The 21,991-nt window shown below is 40.4% G+C and overlaps 1 protein-coding gene across 6 annotated transcripts in view; it reads right to left on the minus strand.

Moving 5' to 3' along the window:
• KCNC1 (potassium voltage-gated channel subfamily C member 1) overlaps positions 1-21,991 on the minus strand; it is a 124,998-nt gene that overhangs the window by 12,947 nt on the left and 90,060 nt on the right. The window contains exons 3-4 of one of the 6 annotated variants that reach the window (XM_057418142.1): positions 9,845-10,033; positions 6,766-7,012 (exon numbers count right to left, since the gene is read on the minus strand). The exons of 1 other annotated variant lie outside the window; for it this stretch is intronic. In XM_057418142.1, coding sequence (XP_057274125.1) covers positions 6,948-7,012; positions 9,845-10,033 — 254 coding nt within the window. In that variant the 3' untranslated portion in view covers positions 6,766-6,947. Of the gene's footprint in view, positions 1-6,765; positions 7,831-8,002; positions 8,109-9,844; positions 10,034-21,991 lie in introns of those variants that run through there. 4 more of the 6 variants (XM_057418141.1, XM_057418143.1, XM_057418140.1 and 1 more) reach the window with 4 other exon arrangements.

Below are 21,991 nucleotides of genomic sequence, written 5' to 3' on the forward strand. Positions count from 1 at the left end.
GATGACGGATCTTTGTTGCTGAAATTGCAATGTTTTGTTTTCACCCAAAACTCCCCCTGGGTTCTCTTAGGGATTTTGATATTTTCATAGCATATGGCAAGTCTTGTGCTTTTTCTTTTACCTAGAAATTTTCTTAAAAAAAAGGCTCCAGAATTTTTCATCAGTATTTGAGTCATGCTTTAGGTATTTACTACCAGCTTATAGCTCAGAGCAGCTGAGAGTTATGTAAAGGGAAGAAGAAAATAATACTTCGGCAGAAAATGTAAGTCTTGCTTCCCAAAGTCTGGGAGTGGATGCAGTCTGTGGTAGGGAATCATCTCGTGTGGTTTTGATGGCACTTAAAAATGTGCACAGTAGCAAAGTGGAGCTTATACTGGATTTGTTGAAAACTCTAGCTGCTACAAAAGTAATTGGAAATTTGAACTTCTGAGATACCAGTATCTTGATTTATGCACCAAAAAAAAAGGAGGTAGTACCTGCTTTGTTCTTTTAGCTTTTGTGCTATTCTTAATTCGTGATAAACACTGGTCTTGGATGTTCTGCTCCATGTTAGAAAGAATGATTTAATAGCATTGAATTAAAATGCTTTGCTTTATTAAAATGCCCGCCTGTTGGATGAATGTCCAAAAGAATAACTGTAAAGGAAAGTGTTTACCATATGTGCCTTTGAAATTCTGGAGAAACTGTGTATGTAAAGCCATTGCTATTTTGTAACCCATTTAGAGGTTGAAGGAAGTGAAGTAAGGCACATCTTCAGCTGTTTTGTGCATTTCATTCACATTCATCTGTCAGTTGTCTCTGCATTCACCTGTTTTTACAGGCAGTTTTTTCTCATCAGTAGAACATGGAAAAAGAGTTTGTGACTGAAAATACTCAGCGATGAAAATGGTCTCTGTAATTGAATCATGACCTGGATGAGCCACTTGTTACCTTGCGAAAGAGTGAGGAAGCATGAATTTAGAGTATTGGGAGAGCACTTTTTTAAGCTTGATTAGAAACAAGAGCAACAAAGTAATTATTCCTGAATAAAAGCTGGTTGTGGGAATGAGAAAATTCAGAGGTGATGCTTATTTTGCAAAACTTCCTCAGGTGTTTTCATTTTCTTACATGCCAGGCTTGGATTTATTTTCAGAAAAGCCTTTGCAAGTTGGGAGGGGATTGAGTCTAAGTCCCATTCCTCTGTTGGCTAGCCTCAGAGTTCATTTTCATCTTTCTCATCTATTTCCAGGTTGCTTTGCCTATGGACCACTTTGTTATTCAGATAAAGTGCAATCTTGGGGAAGTTCTGTCTGTAAGGTTTGGGATCGAGACTTTGTCAGTGGAAATTGCAGAATTTCAATTCAATATGATTCCAGTATTCCTTGATCATAATAATCTTATAAGTGTTTGCAAACACTTTGCTATAAGACTCTGTGTTTTTACATACTTTATATACATATATATATACACATATGTAAGTGGAGCCAAGAATTGGGATTTTTATCATGTTCTGACACAATTTTTTATTTTTGCTGCAAATGTCAAATGAGTTGTGTTTTGTTTTTACTGCTTTGAATGCATGAAGATGCGGTACCTAAATTTAGGGCAGTAGAGGAGTTGCCAATCAGTAATAAAGATGCTCTGTCATTTTAATTGTGTGGGTGCTTAATCATTTTCCACAATAATTCTCTGCTTTAAAGTACAAAAGAAAAGGGATTCTTATGGGGTATTGTACTCTTCTGCAGACAAGGAAATATGGCATCTTTTAAATAATGGAGACATGCTTCTTTCCTTTGAAGCCTTAATTCAGAGTTGATAGATTTTAATGACTGTTCCTACTTAAATACTTTCCTCTTTTGACCTCAGAACAATTTCAAAAGACAATAATGTCACAGAAACAGAAGCTGAGGCACAAAATTTGAAATGCCTCAACCAAGGTAACCTAGCATGTCCACAGCGAAGCCAAGAATAGAATTTCCATCTCCCAGGTTCCAGGCTAAGGCTAGTGGTCCTTGATGTTTTTTTAGGTAAGCATAGCTGCTGCTACTTCCATCTCTCTTTGCTCTTCTTTTCCCTCACCATTGATTCCTGTTTCCTCATATGCTCCCCTCCCTCCTACTTGCATAACCCATTTTCCAGATCCATCCTGTGTCCTTTTGTTTCCTACCTTTTGTCCTACTGCTGCCTCTTCCCCAGTCACCTGCTTGCACTGGTGCTACTACCACAAAGCATGGCTCCTACTGAGCTTGTTTGCTTGTACGCAATCCACGTGTCTGGTGTGACTCATGGTCATCAGCCTGTGCATAGGCTGTGTTGTCCCTGCTAAGCCCTTTGGGTCCAGAAGCTGTGCAGGTACCCTAGAGTGGTATCTGAGCTAAAGCAACTGCAATACTTTGTCTTTTGCTGACTAAAGAATCTCTAAGCTGTGCTTGATGAGTGTCATGGTTTAAACCCAGTCAGGTAACTTGTTCACTCACTCCCCCCCCCTTCTTTCCCTCCCCCTACTCTCGGAGGGATGGAGAGGAGAATCGAAAAGAATGCAACTCCCACGGGTTGAGATAAGAACCGTTTAGTAACTAAGGTATGGCACAAATCACTACTGCTACCACCAATGATAATAATGATAAAGGAAATAACAAGGGAAGAGAATACAACACCTCACCACCAGCCGACCGATAACTCACCCCCCAAGCCCGACCAAGCACCGACCGATACCTCCTCCAACCCTGCAATCTCCCAGCCCTTCCGGCTCACTCCCAGTTACATCCCGGGCATGACGTGCTGTGGTATGGAATACCTCTTTGGCTAGCTTGGGTCAGGTGTCCTGTCTCTGCTTCCTCCTGGCTTCCCCTCCTCCCTGGCAGAGCACGAGGCTCACAAAGTCCTTGGCCAAACCAAAACATCGCTATCAGCTCTGTTCCCAGGACGAAAGTCAAAACACTGCACTGCATCAGGTACCAAGGAGGAGAAACATGACTGCTACTGCTGAACCCAGGACAATGAGCAGTAGAGAAACCAATGGAAGCCATAGAGCACATGCTCTTAATATTTGGTACCTGAAGATGTTTGGACCTATGTGCTTGCATAAAGTTTTTTAAAGGCTCGAGAGAATGCTGAGGGTTGAAAACCTGGCTTTCTTAGCCTGAACCAGGGAATATATCTTTCCATGGAGGCAGATGAGTGTGCTTAGTTTTAAAGCGTTTGCTTGTCAGATAAGGAAAGAAAGTCAAGAGGTACAGTTTTGGATCTATTTTCTAATTTGAAGTTCGATTTTAATTCAAATATTGTTCTTGATTGAAAATAAACATTTCTATTCCCCAAAGAGAAATGTGGCACCCACAGTCCTAGATGAATGCAGATTCTTTGGGACTTCTGAACAGGTATTTTACGCCCAAACTCAAATAAGTGAGTGACTTGAAAATAATCTGCATAATTTAAGCACGTTTTCATGAAGTGCAGTTAGTTTGTGTATGAGCTCAAAGACAGAATTGCTTCCAGGATATATATGGAAAGCAGAGAGGTAGGCTGCCTTGTTTTGAAACTATTAAAAGGATATGCAAAGTGTCAGGGTAATAACTGCACTTGTTTTTTCTTCAGGATTTCTTTTTTGTAAGCAGCTCTGTGCTCAGTTCCTTTCTGAATGCCCTTGCCTTAGACCTGCTTGCTGTCTTCTGTATTTCAGTCTGCTCATTTGTCCTAGCAACCATTTGTTTCAGTGATGTATTTTCTCTTTTGGCCTTGAAACTTCAAAGAGAAGGAAGGCAATTTATGTGAAAAATCACTTTAACAATTAATGACTGTTGAGCTTGACTGTTATTAGAGCAGTATTGGCTAGATTTTTTTATTTTTATTTTTTTAATGAGAGAACAAAAACCACTTCTCATATCCTTGCTGTCTGAAATTGTAGTTGTGGAGGCACATAAGTTTGGTCCAGAAAAAACATGAGTACCTTCATGCAGTCAGAGGGAAAGTTGTATGTATACAAGGTGCGGTTGAAGTGTGCCTTTAATGTTAGCCAGTAATAAACCACTAATTGCCAGTGGGTTCAGATGAAGGACCAGCATTGGGTCCTGTAGCTGAGGGTTCATTGCGGAAAGGTGTTTGCAGAAGAAGAAACTCAGATGTTCATTTCCATCAGGAAACAAGCAGAGTGTAAGTGAACCACAGAATGTGCTTCTGATGGTATGATGGTGTGAAGTCAGAAGTAGTTGGCGGCATTATTGCAAGCTGAGGTCAGAATCTAGCCGCGTGCAAAGTTTTCATGCTTTGATCAAGATATCTACTTCCTGGTGTGGAATTGGGCAGGCTTGAAGGAATATTTTAATTGTAGTACCCCAGCAAAAGCTCCTTAAATATAAGTCAGCTGGGGTGATGTGGTAAATTTCTGTAAGGATTCAGTGCCAGGATTCAGTGCAACAGCCCCTGAAATTTTCCAGTTGTCACCCTCTCTCCCTGTGTTTTCAGAGCTGTCACTGTGTGTAAGGGAACTCTGGGGTCAGGCAGACATTAAGCTTCAGAGCACCTCCTGAAGGGTGGTGAATGGGAAGAGCTGATCTGTTTCTGAAGGGTTTAGAAAAGTCACCCAAAAGACACAGTTACCTCAAATCAGAATAAGCTCAGAGAAGTACCTAACTGAAAAGGGGACTAGTAGGTGTAAAGAGTAGCACAGAATGGGCATGTGTCCCCAGCCTGTCAGCAAAGGTTCATATATATATATATATATATATATGCAAAGCACAATGGAAAGGGAATTTCAGTACAGGATTTGCACGGCTGAATTGTTAGTATTCCTTACGGGAATGGAGAATTTGAACGACCTTCATGCTGGGCCCTTGAGTTAGTGTTAAATGAAAAAATGGGGCAGATAAATCTATTTCTTGATTCTTAGTACATTGTAAGAGGAAGAGTTCTTCATTAGGCAACTTTCAGATCCTGGATTAACCTGGATCTTATCTCTAGAGGTAAGAAATTGCCCCTTTATCAGCTGAAAATAACAGCATAGAAACAGTGGGAGAAAAATAGCTCTCAGGGAAGTCAACTCAGGTAGAAATCAAATACGTACTACATTGAGGACTACAGAGAAGTCTTCTAATTATGTACAAATTCAGATTATCAGCCTGCCTTCTATTCCTAAAGCACAGCTTGAAGTTTTCCTTGATTTTTCCTTTTGGAGTAGAGTTTTGTGAAGACAAAGTCCAGCTGCAGTTGGCTTTTTTTGTTTATAATTTAGCACTTACCAGAGCCATGAGTGTTTCTTCGGTTTTCTTGTGGTTTAATGTCTGCTTCCTCCAGACCATAGGGATACAGTTCCCTTACATTTCCATTCTCAGCAGCAGTCGCAAATGCTGTAGCTTGCCTAGAAGGTTGCCAGCTCTTTCGAAGTTTCGTACATGAGGATAAAGGTATATCTTTGCTTATAAAAATACTTTAACAAAAATGCTCAAACAACTAGAATGCTGTTGGTACATAGTCCATAGCTGTCATTTGTAGCATCTAAAGTGAAATTTAATCACACTGTGTTTCACAGTTCTTAGTGCTGCATGTTTTGTGTGGCAAATAAAGTGCAACTTGGATGTCTGGATTTCTTTCAGAGCTTCGTATCAGGTGGACTGCTGTGGCTCAGTGAAGAACAAGTGAAGGATGGGCCCCAAAGAAGTAAGAAAAACTGAATTCATGTAGTCAGCTAAAAAGACAAACTTTTATTATTGTTGTGGAGGGAAAAAGAAGATACCTAGATAAATATCGGGGTTTTAATCTTCCCTCATAAAGTTACTAATGGTGAGAGTTCTTTAGACATCAGTTGTATCAAGTGTTTGCAGGCTTCATTTATTATCTACTAACCAAAATTAGCATTGTAGAACCAAAGCAAATACCAAGCTTTTCTCCTACTTTTCTGTTGAGAACACTGTATTTATTCAAGATTTTAGAAGCAAGTCTCTGGAAACCCCTGATCGCTTCAGAAAAGGATTCCCCTTTACACTATACAGCAGGCACTGAAACCATGATACAAAATTTATTTCATGCTAGAATTGTTTTGCATAACATTGTGCATGCATTTTACTCAGTACTAAATTGCATACAATGCTGTTGTCTTGTTTCTTAAACTTTGAGACCGTTTATACTTGAGTATTCTCCTGATTTTGTACTATAAGTCCCAGTTTTGAAATAACACCTGTTTTGTTTAAAATTCATACTGATTACTTAATATGAACAATTTATGAAGGGTCTTTACGTTGGATCTATACATCAATAAAATACAACATAACCAGAGCTGGAAAATTAGCCAGCTGTTACTGTCAGGTCCGAAGGAAGGTCCCATGTGTCACAAGCATGCCAACAAAAACAGACAGGTAAAGGTTGTTCTTATTTTTATACACTTCTAGTTGGATAAAAAGTTCTTGATTTCCATGTTGGTGTGATGAACTGTGAAGGCGTGGTCAATATGACCGATGACTGCCTGATTGCACTTTTTAAAACCATTACTCTGTATCTTGTATGCAAAAAGAAGCTATCCATAGCAAAGAAATGTACAGTTTTATAATGTTTTACATTTTGGCTACAACAATGTGTGTAAAAGTAAAGAGCTTTGAAAGAAAATATATAACTTTGCTTTTTTTTTTTTTTTTCCTTTCTCCTTAATCATACATTTGCAGTATTTCTTGGGTTTTGTTGGTTTTTTTGGGGTGGGTTTTTTTTGGTGGGCTTTTGTTTTGTTTTTTTTTCTTCATGCAATTCATGCTATGGAACGAAAAAATAGATTAAAAAAAAAAAAAGGATCTTCTACAGTTTTGTTACATTTTGGCCATAGAAAAAGCCTGCATCTCTAGTACAACTCCAAACCCACGAAGAATCATCCATAAAACCTGCATGGAGTGAGTTAACTTTGTCCAAATGAGAAGGTCTTCTATGCCTGCACAGTTCCACACAGATGTTTATTAGCCATCAATGTTCATCTCCATCTTGCCTTGTCAGGTCACTCTGACTGCCTCTGTTGGCATATATTTAGCAATGACTGGACTTTCTTTGCAAAGATCTGCATGTAAAGAATACAATCAGTACTTGAGCTTCTTCCCTGCGTTTTTCACATCAAGCTCGGCATCTTAGTGTTAAAGGAAGGAGGAAAAGGTGAAATAGCTACATGCAGAGGCAGCCATATTCTTCTTCAACAGGATTTTTTTCCCATGCAGTCAGCCAGACTGAGACCTCTCTACAGTGTGTCTGAGTATTGCTTTCAGGTTAAAATAGGTGCCCATGCAACGTTTCATCCTACTGTGCTTGTTTGCTCAAACTCCTGCAGGGTTCCTATGGCTCAAAAATATCCTGAGAAAAGCAAAATCTTCCATCGTTGGTATGTTTCAGCATTGACTAAATGCCTAACCCATTCCATACAGACCCAGTAGATCCACCATTAGCTAAAATAAGCATAAACTAGCAGGATGCAGCAGGAAGAAAACTATCTGGTGCATCTACCCTTCATTCTATGTACTGATACCATGCAGCATGTATGGCCCACCAGTTCTATGTAAATGCCTGCCTATTGTCATCTGAGTGCTATTTAGGAGTGTTTTCACCTAGCATCAGGAGTAACACCATTTCCAGCAGGTGCTACTGTGAGACATTGCATCTTCAGACTTAGTCACCTGGATTATATGCAACATAGCATAGGCTAATTGAAAATAAAGCTTTTTAGACCATTCTCTGCTACTGATCCATGCTACAAAATAGATGGGATGGGAGACCAAGAACGTCTCACTGGACTAGGAGAGCTGTAGGGCGCAGACACTGAGGATAATCCTATCGCTTTTCCACTTATGCCAGCTATGCTGTTAAGGCTCCGTGACATTTCGTAACCTTCATTTAAAAGAAAAATGCAAAGTACAGCATTGGATCAATGACAGAATGGACTAAGAATGAGGTCAACATTGTAGCCAGTTCAATACCATCTGCATGCATGGACATGCCGAGAGTAGTATCGCTTGCAACATGACTCAGAAGGCCATTGAAGTACAGAACAAGTTTAGAAAAAAATAAAAATAAATATATATAACCATCCCCCCTCCCCAAAACAGCGTTTCTCAAGGATGGTCAGGCTACGTAATTGATCCTACAGGCAGCAACATGGTTGTACCCTAAAAAGAAAAAGAGTCAGTGGGAGAGATCTTCTGTCTGTCATACACTTGCACATACCTCTCCCCTCCACTTCATGCATTTTGACCTCAGGCAAAATTAAGGTTTCTGGTATCTTTGGGGGCAGGAGGGGGAAAAGGCAGCACAATCCATAGAATTTATTGTGTTGCTATAGAGATACTACTCCTTTGTTCACAGCACTTTAAAAGGAAAAGGAAAAAAAACCAACAAACAAAATTGCATGCATTTTGTTTCCCTCCCTCCCTCCCCCCATTCTCTTTAAGACATGCACGTAAACAGCTCAGCAAGTGTACAGAGAGTTGCACGAACTATGGATGATTTTCTGTTGGAACAACAATTAAGATGCTCTCAACGTGTTTCAAACAGGCCAACAATATGCTGACATATATGACTCTTTAGCCAACCAGCCTCTGTTTCATTCAGTAACGAGAGGCGGTTGCAGTGCATCGTGAAAACCATACATTCCCCATCCGAAAGGATGTGCCATTTGGAGTGTTCCCCTGATCCACTGGAACCACCCGAACTCGCCCAGGCTGAATGAACGTGGCCAATGCTTATCCAATACAGAATCAAGTAAAACACTTTGCTACAAAGGTAAATTTTAGAGGATATACTTTCATATGAAAGTTCATATGTGGTCCAACTATATCTTTGTTGATGATAAACTTCAAAACTTATAAATACATACACTATCTATAACAGGCATTTACTATAACTATTGCCCATCATACAATGGCACGTGGTAATTCTATACTCCATACTCACTGTATGGTTACAGCATACAATCTTTGCAGTTTTAAAATATTGACTATATCATATACTATATACAGTACACCAGTGATAAACACTGATTTGAACAGAGAAATTTCTTTTCCAATTTTCCCATTCCGTATCAACTTTGATGCATATATATGTAACTCTAATTTTGGTTGCATGGTTTCCTCACATTAAATTATTTGAACAAAACAGCCTATTTTAAGAAGGGAAATTTTCTTATTTGATTTGACTTCTATTACTAAATAGATTATTCTGACCATTAGCAAACTAAAATGCAGTTACTTCTGAGAGATCTGTAGCTGTCAGAAGCCTGAGAAACTAACTGGTAATGGTTTGTTTATGAAAGGAAAGTGATTTTAGATGGATTATTTTCCAATTGTAAGACACCTGTGCTAACAGATGTTCTCGTATGCTTCTCCTTCTCTGTTGAACTAAACAGCTGTGATATCCAAATAATTTGTTTTAGTGCTCTGTTAAGGTAGCCATATAATAGTTTCCTATTTCTTGAAGATGTTTTGCTTTTGTGTTTTGTTTTTTCCGTCTGCCACCTCCAAGTCTGTGCTCCTTAGAATCTGGTAAGATCTGTGAGCTTTCCAAGTGGCAAACCTTCATTGTTATGAAATGTTAATTGGCCTCTCCTTGGAGGATGGTCTAATTTAAGGACATTGTAGAACATCCTCCGCTAAAGTTACTGCACCAGCTGGGGTGGAAGACTTGACTGCCTAGCATAGCTGCATTGGGGTAGTTACAGCTCCTCAGGCTTTTCTTTCTAAAAGAAATAGGTTAGAAACTCCAAATGCAGACATCAGGTGGTGGTTTCCAGCCCAAACGTGCATCTATACAGCAAGCGCACTATTGCGTGCTACAGCTACAGCTGACTTTTCTCTTATGTATTTAAAACGGTTGCTAACTACGTGGTTCCAGGACCCCAGCTACATACCCTTTCTTATTCCTCCATCAGGCGGGCAGGGATATTCCCCGGTTGATAAGAGGAAGCAGGGTCCATATCTCTCCCGAGTGCCAGAGCGGGTAAAGGGCAGGCCCTCATCAGGCGTAATAGCCTGGTCTATGTGGGGACAGTCTTCGTTTGCCAGCGCCGCCTTGGCCACCTCACCATTCAGTTTCGAATCTTCAAACATATAAGCAGAAGGCTATTGAAACACTATGTACTGTTTATTAGAGTTCCAGCTGCAAATTAAGGGTTTACAGCTAAAGAGTTCTACAGCAACACTATAAAAGGTAGCACATCTGTCCTAGACACTGCATTCATGTGCACTGCACCAAAATAAAATCAAGTCTGTTAAGTGGGAGGAGAAACAAAAGATGATCACGTTAGGGGTAACAGCAGCCACCTGTACTTCCACATAGAGGGGCAGATTCAGAAACAGGCGTGCATTGGTTCCTAGTCCTGTGAGCAGAAGACTGCAGTTAGAAATCAGATTATGTTTTTGCATGACATCAGATGGCATATGAATGACCTGTTTGTCATGAAGCCTACTGTCACTCAGAGCTTTGGAGAGGCAGTGGACTGTGAGTTGTGTTTCAGTATTTGAGTATATTCTGTTTGTGCTGGTTTATACCTGTGTCCAATATTACTGGGGGGAGAATTCCTGCTCTTCCCCTCCCCAAAGTTTACCCAGATTGTTTTATAGTGTTTCTGGTATCAGTCATGCAGAATGGCTGTACACGTTTTAGACACACAGAGTACATTATGTATGGAAATACAACAGCAGAATGTGGATTTTTTTAAAAAGCAATCAATTTTCTGACATTCTCTTCTGAAACACATACAGCATTTGCAATGCCAGCACAGGACACTACATATAAAAAAAAAACAACTCTACAGCAGGCCATGGATTTGGAAAATAGAGAGAGTAAGATTTACTCTCAGCTGTAAATAATGAAAAGAGGAGGCCAGATTTGCCCATTTTGCTCCACACATTCCCATGAGGATAGACTGAGAATAGTATGTTTTCTCTGTGTGACTTGTTTTACATTAATGAAACAAATTGAAGTGCTACTTAGTGTACAATTTATTTTAGGGCTTCAAAGCGCAAATTAGTGTATTGAGAATATACTCCAAATATGGCACAGCTCAACATGAGTATTTTGGTTGAAGGGAGGAAAAGACAGTCAAAATGTGCTTTCTGAAGTTTCACAAATGCTGAGATACGTTAACTGAGTGGTATTGGCAGCATCCTACACCTCGGTTGCACAATGCTTATTACCTAGACATTGTAAGGCAGCGGGTGGTCCTGTGAGTCTTTAAGGAAGGACAAACTCAACAGGTAGATAGACTTAATTTCAGTGCCTCTTCCAGATTCACTTACTTGCTTGTTCTGAATACTACACAATACTGTAATGTATTTTTTCAATGGTTTTGAAGCTGAGTAATAATAAACAAGCCCAAAAGAAAAAAATATATTAGATAGCGTTTGGAGGTATGATTCCAATCCTCTGGTTTCAGATGGACAACATAAATGAGTATTAGGCAAAAGCCTTTTCAAGTTATATTTGTTGCTTTGCACACAGACACGCGCACACAGATGTATATGACACATACTATGCATCTATCCATGCACCAGTAATTGCATTCTGTGCCTTTACTTATATTTTATTTAAAGGCCACTGGTTTGTCACAGAATGAAGTCTTTTCTGCAGATCTCACCTCTGCCTCCTTTCTTCTCCATGCAGAATTAGCCAATTATTTCCCCAGAGAGGGTAGTATTAATGTTTTGTTTTGTGAGCAAGGGAATAATTAGGTCTCTCAATGCATTTTTAAAAATGACAAAAGCTATAGATGCATTTTAATACTTGTAGATATTCATTTTGATAGGATTCTAAAGTTTTAAGGTTGCGCTGACTTGCCGTTCCTTTCTGTTCACAATGCTCACTGCTATTTAATATCTCTCTTTGCACAAAAACCTGGCGTGGCTGCCATAGTAACCATGACATTGCAGGTACTGAGCGGCTGGTTTGAAAATCATTTAATTGTGTTTGGGGAGAACTGCTGTCCTCACGGCGGTGAGCAAAGAACTGAGCTTCTTCATAAGCCTCTACTGCTACAAGATGATGGCTCTTAATACTGAAATGAGGGAGGCAGATGTGTCAGCAAAGCTCTGCACTGAAATCACTCAGGCTCCCACTGCTATGCCTGAGTCTGCATTTGCAAACTAAACTGTTAGTAATTGGGGAAGGGAGGACTGGTCCATTTCTGGATCTCAAAACACCTCTGAGCAGAGTGGTTGTGGGTCTGACTGCTCACTGGTAACAGCCATTGGAAGCAGCTTGTAGGCTCTGTTGTGATTGAATGACAAGAAAATTGACTTCCTTGGAATTATTTTCCTAAATTGCAGTTTGAGCTTGAACTTGCATTTGCCGCTTCCTCAGGGTCCTATAGCGCTGATGAATTTTTCTCCATTGAGAAATATTTCTGTGAATATTTCTTTGTTTCGTTGTTGAAAACCCACAACCTTGTTATTTCTATTCAATAGGAAGAGAACAGAATCCCTGGAAATGTGGACAAATCACTGAACTGTCCTACTGATGTCCCTTAGTCCACAATAACAATTTTGCTAAATATTTAGGAAGCAGAGAAATTACCAGCACAGAAGACTGCATCTATTGCTGGTGTATATAAGTAAATGTTGAGTAGTTGTATTCCAAACCATTGTGTGCAGCACCTAATTCTGCAAAGGTAGGACTTGGCAATCAGATGTTGTTTACTATGTGATTAGTTTGGTATGGGTATAGAGAAACATCACTGATGTCATCAGCCCATAGTTTGAAGTTCCAGTTGTTCACATTATCACATCTACATTCTGAACAATTTTAAAATGAGGTATAAAGATGGAATGAAATGATGTTATTTTAGGTTGGTTTCTCAAGTTTCTATATGTATGTTTTTCCAAGATTGACTTTGTGTTTGAAACAACTTCAGATAAAGCAAACTACTGAAACCACCAGTGTCTGCTGAGTAGATGACTACTTCTAGGTGCTAGAACTTCTAAGGCTTGATTCTGGCCTATCAAATTCAGGTGAGTCTTCCCGTCCCTGCTAGAAGAATCTGAATTAGGCTTGTGCAGCATTTTTTGTTCTTTAGATTCTGTTTCATGAAGAAAAGTCAATGTTATCATCTCTGTTTTACAGATGGGTAAAATTACCGTGTAGTGAAGTGACTTGCCCACTGCTGCATAAGAAGTTATTTACAACAAAATCTTCTGACTCCCAGCTTGGGCATCTTATTTACATAATTGTCCTCTCTGTGAATACCTAGTTAACTGCACCAGCTTTAAACATTCTCCTGCAGAGAAATGGCTGAGAGGCTGAAGAAAGTATTCAGCAGATCTCCCAGGTGAGTAGTTTGTTTCACAACTGTCTCATTTGTGTGGTTTGCACTTTCTTTTTTCCTGTCTCATCTATCTCCATTTGCAGGAAAGTGCTATTAAGATGCTGTGGGCTTTCCAAAGCAAAGACTAAATTTCAAAGTGGGGGGACGGTTTCTGAAAAGAAAAAACAACGCCAACCAAAAAAACAAACTGATTTAGGAGAACTGCTGAATTTTGAATTAGTATATTCTGCTTATTGTGGACAAGCACAGTAGAGACTGCCTATGTACTTGCTCCATGTTTCATTTCTTTTGTCATAGCAAATGATTACACACTGTGATAGTGACTTTACTGGTGCTGCTGGTTTCGACTATAAGCTAGAATCTGACACTGACTCTCCACCTGTTTGAACTGCATCTTATGTTCAGAGTGTCGGTGGCCATAATTGTATGATATTTTCATTGACCGTAATCTATTGTTGGAAATGTAGTACTTGTACAGAAGTGATTACGGCATGGGGAAGGATACCCCAGTCCTCTTCCTTTAAGCAAACACTGCCATTTTCCAACAGCTGCCCAGAAACAAGTTCCTGGTCTACCCTTCTTACTCAGATGTTTTCAGAAACTGTGTGTGGGCCAGGGATGGTCCCAGCTCATACTGCTTCCTCTTGGGGTTGTAGCTGACCCCCTTCCTTTGTCTCCTATGAGTCTATAGAGCAGTGAAGGGGTCAATCCAAAGACTGGATGAGTTGAAAGACACTCTTAGGGTGTAACATCTTTAGTCCTTACAGGATTGGAAATCCAATGAATTTTCCAGTCCTTATAGGAACTTCTGTAGGTTGTAACCACTTTGACTGAAACAGGGATGAGAGAAATCCCACAATTCATAGCATGGTATCCATGTATATTTATCATATTTGTCACTTGACGTGTGAGTCAGTATCTGGCTATGTGAACCATGCCAGATTCTTTGACATTGTGCTGAAGAAAACGGGTTCTTCTCAGCCCTAGATCAGAATCACAGCAATTAAAGAGACATAGTGCTCTTTCCTTTGGGCACATTATATGTCTCACTGATCACTGGCAGTCTCTTCCAGAAGAACACAGACTATTTAAAAGAGACAAGGACCTAGCTTGAGTATCTACAGCTTGAATAGCCATTTGCCATTCCACAAAGACTTGGCTGACTTCAGGGTTCTGCAGCCCTTACAAGGGAAGGAGTTGACAAGCAGGAAGGAGGTAAGAACAGCTGAGTGCAAAACAGGAGCAGGACTGAGAAAGTAAGTTGCTTGAAAGATGAAGAACTTTTTCTGGAGAGACCTTGTCTGACTAAAGTTACATTCCACACCACCAATGCCATATACACCTACAAATCAATCTGCAGTCTGGATCTCAACTGTGTTTTACAGCCTTAATCTCTGGTTGTCATTATTGCGATCTATGGATAGTCACTCCTGACCAATTGATAGTGTCCTTTGGTTCTCATTTAGAACTTAAGGGTCATTTTCATTTGTTCATTTTAAATCCTTCTTGCTAACCCTAACATGCACAGTAGTTGTCTAAAGTATCTCATGAAGAAGGATCTCCATGAGGTCCCTCAAAAGAGACCTTTAATCCAACTGAATCCTTGAAGAAAGTAATGATACATTGTCCATTGAGTGAGATAATAGCTCTTCGATTTTTCAGTCCTCTCATACTTTCCTGATGATGTAAAAGGGCTGTTAACATTTCAGACATTAGTTGTGTCCTACTGTGCTGGCAATGGGAAACTATTTTGGTATAATGGTTTTCCCCGGCTCTTAGGCCGGTGTCAATGGTACACGAATAGAGGTGGCATGGCCAAGGTGAGGGTAGAGAACTGCTGTGTTCTAGCTTTAATAAGCCACAAGCCCATTAGCTGCAAGTAAAGCAGCTGTGAGGCTGCTGTAGTTGCTGCTGGAGGACAGAATTTTCCAGCTGTGTTCTAGAGACGATGCAAAGGTTTCACATTCCTTTTTGCATAATATTTTTGCAGCATCACTTTTGCCTGATACTTCTTGTGCTAAGCAAATTTTTATGAAGTTAAGAGTATGAATCCAAGCATTCAAAGACATTTACTCTGACGTGTGGAGGGGTTAAAAGCTGCTCAGCATCTGAAAATACCCTTTGACTTTATATCCCTAGATTTTATTTCCCTAGTGAGCCGACTAGGGAAGGTGCCCCACTGGACCTGCTTGTGAACAGAGAATGACTTGTGGATGATATGATGGTTGGAGGCCATCTTGGGCGTGGTGATCACAAAATTGCAGAGTTTTTGATTCTTGGAGAAGTAAGGAGGGGAGTCAGCAGAACTGGTACCTTGGAATCCCTTGGAGGGCAGAGTTTGACCTGTTTAGGAGCCTGGTTGACAGAGTCCCTTGGAAGGCAGTCCTGAAAGACAGGAGTACAGGAAGGCTGGATATTCTTCAAGAGAGACATCTTAAAGGTGCAGGAGCAGGCCATCCCCACATGCCAAAAGATGGGCTAGTGGCAAAGATGTGGCATGGCTAAACAGTGAACTTTGACTGGAACTCAAGAAAGAAAAGGCAAGTTTATGACCTTCAGAAAAAGGGGCAGGCAGCTCAGAAAGACTACAAGGATGTTGTGAGGTTATGTAGGGGGGGAAATGAGAAGGCCAAAGCCCAACTAGAACTTTATCTGGCTACTACTGCAAAACGCAATTAAAAATGTTTCTATAGATACATTATCAACAAGGAGAAACTCTATTGTTTATTGGATGTGGGGAGAAACATAGTGACAAAGGATGAGGAAAAGGCTGAGGTAATTAATGACTTCTTTGCCTCAGTATTTAATAGTAAGACCAGTTGTTCTCAGGTCCTAGTCCCCTGAGCTAGAGAGATGTGGGGTGCAGAATGAAGCCCCCATAATCCAAGGGGAAATGGTTAGTGACCTGCTACACCACTTAGACACGCACAAGTCTGTGGGGCTGGATGGGATCCACCCAAGGGTACTGAGGGGGCTGGCAGAAGTGCTCACTGCCTATCTTCCTATCATGAATCAGGAGTCCTGGATAACTGTGGAGGTCCCAGTCAACTAGAAGGTAGCAGATGTGATACTCATCTACAAGAAGGGCTGCAAGGAGGACCCAGGCAACTACAGGCCTGTCAGCCTGACCTCAGTGCCAGGGAAGGTTATGAAGCAGATAAGTGCCATCACAAGGCATGAACAGGACAACCAGGTGATCAGACCCAGTCAGCATGGGTTCATGGAGGGCAGGTCCTGCTTGACCAATGTGACCTCCCTCTATGATTAGGTGATCTGCCTGGTTGATGAGGGAAAGACTGTGGACATTGTCTATTTGGACTTCAGTAAAGCATCTGACACTGTCTCCCACAGCATTTACCTGGAGAAACTGACTGCTTATGTCTTGGATGGGCACACTGTTCACTGAATAAAACACTGGCTGGATGGCCAAGCCCCAAGAGTGGTGGTGAATAGAGTTAAATCCAGTTAGTGGCCAGTCACAAGTGGTGTTCCCCAGGACTGGGGCCAGTTTTGCTTAATATCTTTATCAATGATCTGGATGAGGGCATCAAGTGCATCCTCAAGTTTGCAGACAACACTAAGCTGGTTCAAAGCATTGATCTCTTTGAGGATAAGAAGGCTCTACAGAGAAATCTGGGCAGGCTGGATTACTGGGCCAAGCATGAGGTTCAGCAGTGCTCAGTGCTGGGTCCTGCACTTGGGTCACAACACCACAACTTGGGTCACAACACTACAGGCTTGGGAATGAGTGGCTGGAAAGCTGTACAGCAGAAAAGGATTTGGGGGTATTGAGTGATAGTCAGCTGAACATGAGCCATCTTGTGTCTAGGTGGCCAAGAAGGCCAAGAGGATCATGGCTCGTATCAGAAATACCATAGCCAGCAGGGCCAGGCCATCCGCCTGCATTCAGTACTGGTGAGGATGCACCTCGAGTACTGTGTTCAGTTTTGGTCCCATCACTACAAGAAAGACATTTTGATGCTGGGGCATGTCCAAAGAAGGGCAACAAAGCCGATGAAGGGTTTAAAGCACCAGTCTTATGAGCAGTGGCTGAAACCCGCAGAAAAGGAGGCAGAGGGGAGACCTTATTGCTCTCTACAATTAAGTGAAAGGAGGTTGTAATGAGGTCGGTGTCAGTCTCTTTTTTCTGAAGTAACAAGTGACTGGACAACAGGAAGCATCCTCAAGTTGCACCAGGGAAGGTTTAGATTGGTTATTAGGTAAAAATATCTTCACTGAAAGGGTTGTCAAGCATTGGAACAGCCTGCCCAGGGAAGTGGTTGAGTCACCATCCCTGGAGGTATTTAAAAGCCATAGAAATGTGGTGCTTAGGGACATGGTTTAGTGGTGGACCTGGCAGTGCTAGGTTAACATTTGGACTCAATGATCTTAAAGGTCTTTTCCAGCCTAATGGTTTTATAATCTATGATTTCTCTTGGAGATATTGCATGGAAAGGAATTATTTACAGTTCAATTCCCTACTCTCTGGAGTCTCTTAAATTCAAATTTCACTCCTGTTAGCAAGTTATTTCTGTTTTAGTTGCCTGGATAATATTTACTGTCCATTAATATTCATTGCCCACTCATCAATTCCGTAAGTGGAATATTGGACTGCATCTAAACTCTGCTGTGCTTCTTCACTGATTAAGGGAGTGTTAGAGCATAATAGTGAATCAGGAACTAAAGGAACTTCACACTGAGAAAAATGCACTTTTCTTGAGTTGATACCTGGCTGTAGTGATTCCTGAGTTAACGCAGAATTTACTGACAATTAAGAGTAAGATTAGTAGCAATGAGCTTTGTTCTGTCCCTCTTAAAAAAAAATAACAGAAATGTCTGTCAGCTATTTTTTATCATTCTATAAAGTAGTGTTTGGGGGTGATTGGGGAATATTGTAAACAAAATACTTTGCCTAGGACCTGATTCAGCAAAATAATAATTAAGCTTCTGTGCCAGACCATCTTCACCTACAGAAATCAATTTTTATGGGTTCCAGAGCCTCATGCAGGATTAAGAAATGTGAATCCCATGGGTAGGGGCTCATTTTTGTTGTTGTTACATATGGTCCTTAGAGTGAAAGGGATATAACTATATTAAATTAGAAAAAGAATTATGTAAAAAATATATTAAACCACAGACAAATGATGATGAAATGATGAAATTACAGCTTGGAGAGTATGGAAGGAACTATAGCATAGAGAAGAACAGCATTGAAAATATGAGTTTAAACCTTTGAATATGAGTAATGATGCGTCAACACTGGTATCACTGGTTTTCACAATGGCAGTGAAAAAAATCCTAAATTGTAGGTTTGGGAATTTTTTCTGCTGGAGAGTAATGAAAATTAATTTTTCCCATGCAGACTATCTGGAAAAAAAAATATATTAAAAAATGGTAATTTAACTAAGTAGTTCTGTTGTCATACCACGTACTTACTCTTCGCATTAATACCTTACATCAGGTTTTGTGTCACAATCTCAGTGAAGTTACCTATAGTCTGTGACATTCCTTGTTCTTTTACATTAAAGAACTGTATTGTAATCTCCTCGGCTGCCCAACATGGAGCTCAGGTTGATGGGAATTGGAGAAAAACTTCACAGAATAAAATGTAACAGTCTGTAACATACACAAGTTGCAAGCAACACACAGTAATAACAAGTAAATGTTAACAAACAGAGTGAAAGAGAGAAAAAGAGAAAATGTGAAGAACATGTAAAAGAATTAAGATTCCTATATTACAACTCAGTTTTAGTTACCCCAATATTCTAAGGCCATTACAATAAAAATTTTATTAGTTCTAGGTATCTTTATTAAAGTTTCCTGATTTTTATATTACTGCATATTTTGAAAGTTGCTATGAAGCTCTTCTGAATAGATACCACACTGATGGACTTTACACTGGCACGAGAGCATAATTTAGTATGCTACATGAATCCGCAGAATCCTTCCGACCCAACCTACCTCTTCAACATTTACTCACCACCAAGTTGGTCCTCCAGTAAGCCGTATCCCCCAGAAAAGGCACTCCAGTGATGGTGGTGACCGCCTCTCCCAGTACTAACTGGCCAACATAGTAACGTCACTCCCAGAGAATATCACCTTTGAGAGGTACTACCTCTTGAAGTGAGGTGACAGTATGTTGGTTGTCTACCTATTGGTACTACTAGAGGAAATACAGGAGCTCTAGCTAAGCAGATCCATTACATCTTGCTATTACAGGCATTATTGGATATGTGCTTAATGCAGTGTTGAGAACTGCTGCTCCTGGAAGTGCTGCGTTGCAAAGAGCTCTGGAAGATCCTTCCTAGTTTTACCCTGACACTTCTGGGGTTTCACTTATACCCATCCTGGACTTCTGAGAGTCTTACTAATACCATATTCTGTAGAGTGCTGTGAGTTGTTGACAGGTCAGGTAGAAATTGCAGGAGAATGCAGTCAGGTGAGTCATGCTCGAGTCTTAAATTATCGCTTTGACTGAGGAATACAGTATGATGATCTGTACAGTATGTAAGGTGTCTGAGACATGAAGCATGGATGAATACAAAGAACAGTGACAGCGGGAATGGTAAATTGCTTGTTATTGCTGCTTTGTGCTTATAAACAGACAAGCAAGTAACTAAAAGGCTTGGAGAAAATTTCCAGCAAGTACAGAGTAAGAGGGATATAAGCAAGTAGACTGGGCACAGAACTGGGACCTCACACTCTAGACTGTTTTGTCCCTGGCCTTTTGTAGTAATGGGTAAGTGATTCCATCTTTCTAGCTCTACTGCAGTAGAGATGTACTTCTTGCACAGAGGTGCCTTTTGTTGTATTCTGTCCTGCAAACACCAGTCTATTCAGGCCAGCAGAAGGGAGAGATGCCAAGAGTACCTCTTTGTATCCCAGGAATGAATTCTGGACTGGATGGCATGGGAGCTGCAGTGGCAGGCATGTGTGTGAGAAAGAGGATTTACCATAATTACATCTGCCTTGTGCTGGAGAATTGGCACAGGTTGGCCTTCTTTGGCTTGCGTGGTTGTATCTGTGTTTCCCATCATTAAAAGTACCTTGTGCTCATTAAGTTATTAAGGCATGGAAAGTCATAAGATTTATTATTTAGCTTTGCATTTGTTTTTCAGCTTAGCAAGTCCTGCCCCTGCGCACACTCATCCCTGGCTACAGCCAGACCACAGGAGGCTGTGTGGAGAGATTTTTTTTTCACAATTTTTCTTTAATGTCTCACATGGTGCCAGGAAAAAGTGGGAGCCCAAAGCACTGTGCTTGAATTCATAGCTCCTCCCTTTTGTTTTCAAATGACTTGGTATAGAGGATGTTATTTTTTAATCAAATTCTAAAGTAAACAAGCATTGTAGTACAAATGACACCCACCAGTAGTATCCCTACAGGAAATGACAGATGAATAATTGTACAATGAAGTGTTACATTATATTAATTATAAATTATGCTTTGTGTGTTATCCACAGCTATGAGATTGCAGAAATGCCACATGGGACAGAGGAAAAGAAACAGATCCAAATTGCTTTCACCTAACCGTAGGCACTTAACTGAGGATCTTAAGTTAGAGGTGCAGTCACCTGAGATTACTTACGGAGAAAGCAACCTGCAGAAGGCAGTTCATATCACAATTACTCTCTGAGGCTGCCTGATACTTATTCCAATGTAAGGGGACCTCAGGCAAATGCATCTTAAGTTAGATGAGAAGAACTGAGCAGTATTCCTTTTATTTTGAGCTGTTACAATTTCTATTAGATCCATAAGACTCCATCTTCAGTGACATGATGCAAACATTACCTCATTTGCTATTTTGGAGAGATGAATTTGGGGTATTTAAAGGCTAGGAAGGCTAAATATAGGCAGGAAAGAAAAAACATCTTCCTATTACTTTTTCCACTGCCTTTTTAGTATTTATGTCAAACACATTTAAACTTCAAAGACTTTTGAGCTGAAATAGACCTAAACTCTTGGCAATTACATTTCTATCTACTGTCCATCTTACAGAAAGGGCCAAAGGTTTTATGACACTAAAATCAGATGAGATTTTTTTTTCCTAATGTTCAAAGGCATTTGATTGAGAATTTGCTTCCCTGTGGATTGAAGGACCACCACAGTGACTAAATACCTGTCTTTAACAATGCTTTGCTATCCATAAAAGCCACTGAAGTTCACACAGTACAGTGAAATGTTAGGCAGCATAATTGGCCTGTGACAAGAACTGCCAATAGCCCCCCACTCCCACTGAGCTTTGGCACTACAATTACAGTGCTCAGCACACTTCTGACGTTAGAATCAGTGTGTTGCACAAGAAGTACAGGTTATTTAGTTTATGGTGACAGAAGGGATGAAAAATGAAACCCTGAGAAAAGAGCAGCTCCTTCAGAAAGCATGACTGATAAAACCGAAATGGGTAATTCCATGTTATTTCTTTGAAAGGCGATCAGCTCTCTCTCAGGAAATTGCATTGAAATAATAGGTTCCTAATGTCACAGCTTATGCCAGTTAATTTGACCATGAGAACATGAGTCACTATAACTATGTAGTTTCCCTCTGTCAGTGACAGACTTGGATTGCTTGAACTATTTCAGACATAGGGATAGTCAAGGAGTGGGTTATGGAAAACAGTCATTTGAGCAGGTAAGTAACACAACCACAGAAGTTCTTCTGAAGCTAAAGACTGTATTAGCAATGACAGGTATTTTCCCTCTCCTCTTAGATGCCTGAATTCTAGTTATATTTCTT

This window comes from Pezoporus wallicus, unplaced genomic scaffold (genome assembly GCF_028554395.1).
Source record: "Pezoporus wallicus isolate ANWC-B61680 ecotype Strahan unplaced genomic scaffold, APGP_CSIRO_Pwel_v1 contig_2025, whole genome shotgun sequence".
In the NCBI taxonomy this organism is placed as follows: Eukaryota; Metazoa; Chordata; class Aves; order Psittaciformes; family Psittacidae; genus Pezoporus; species Pezoporus wallicus.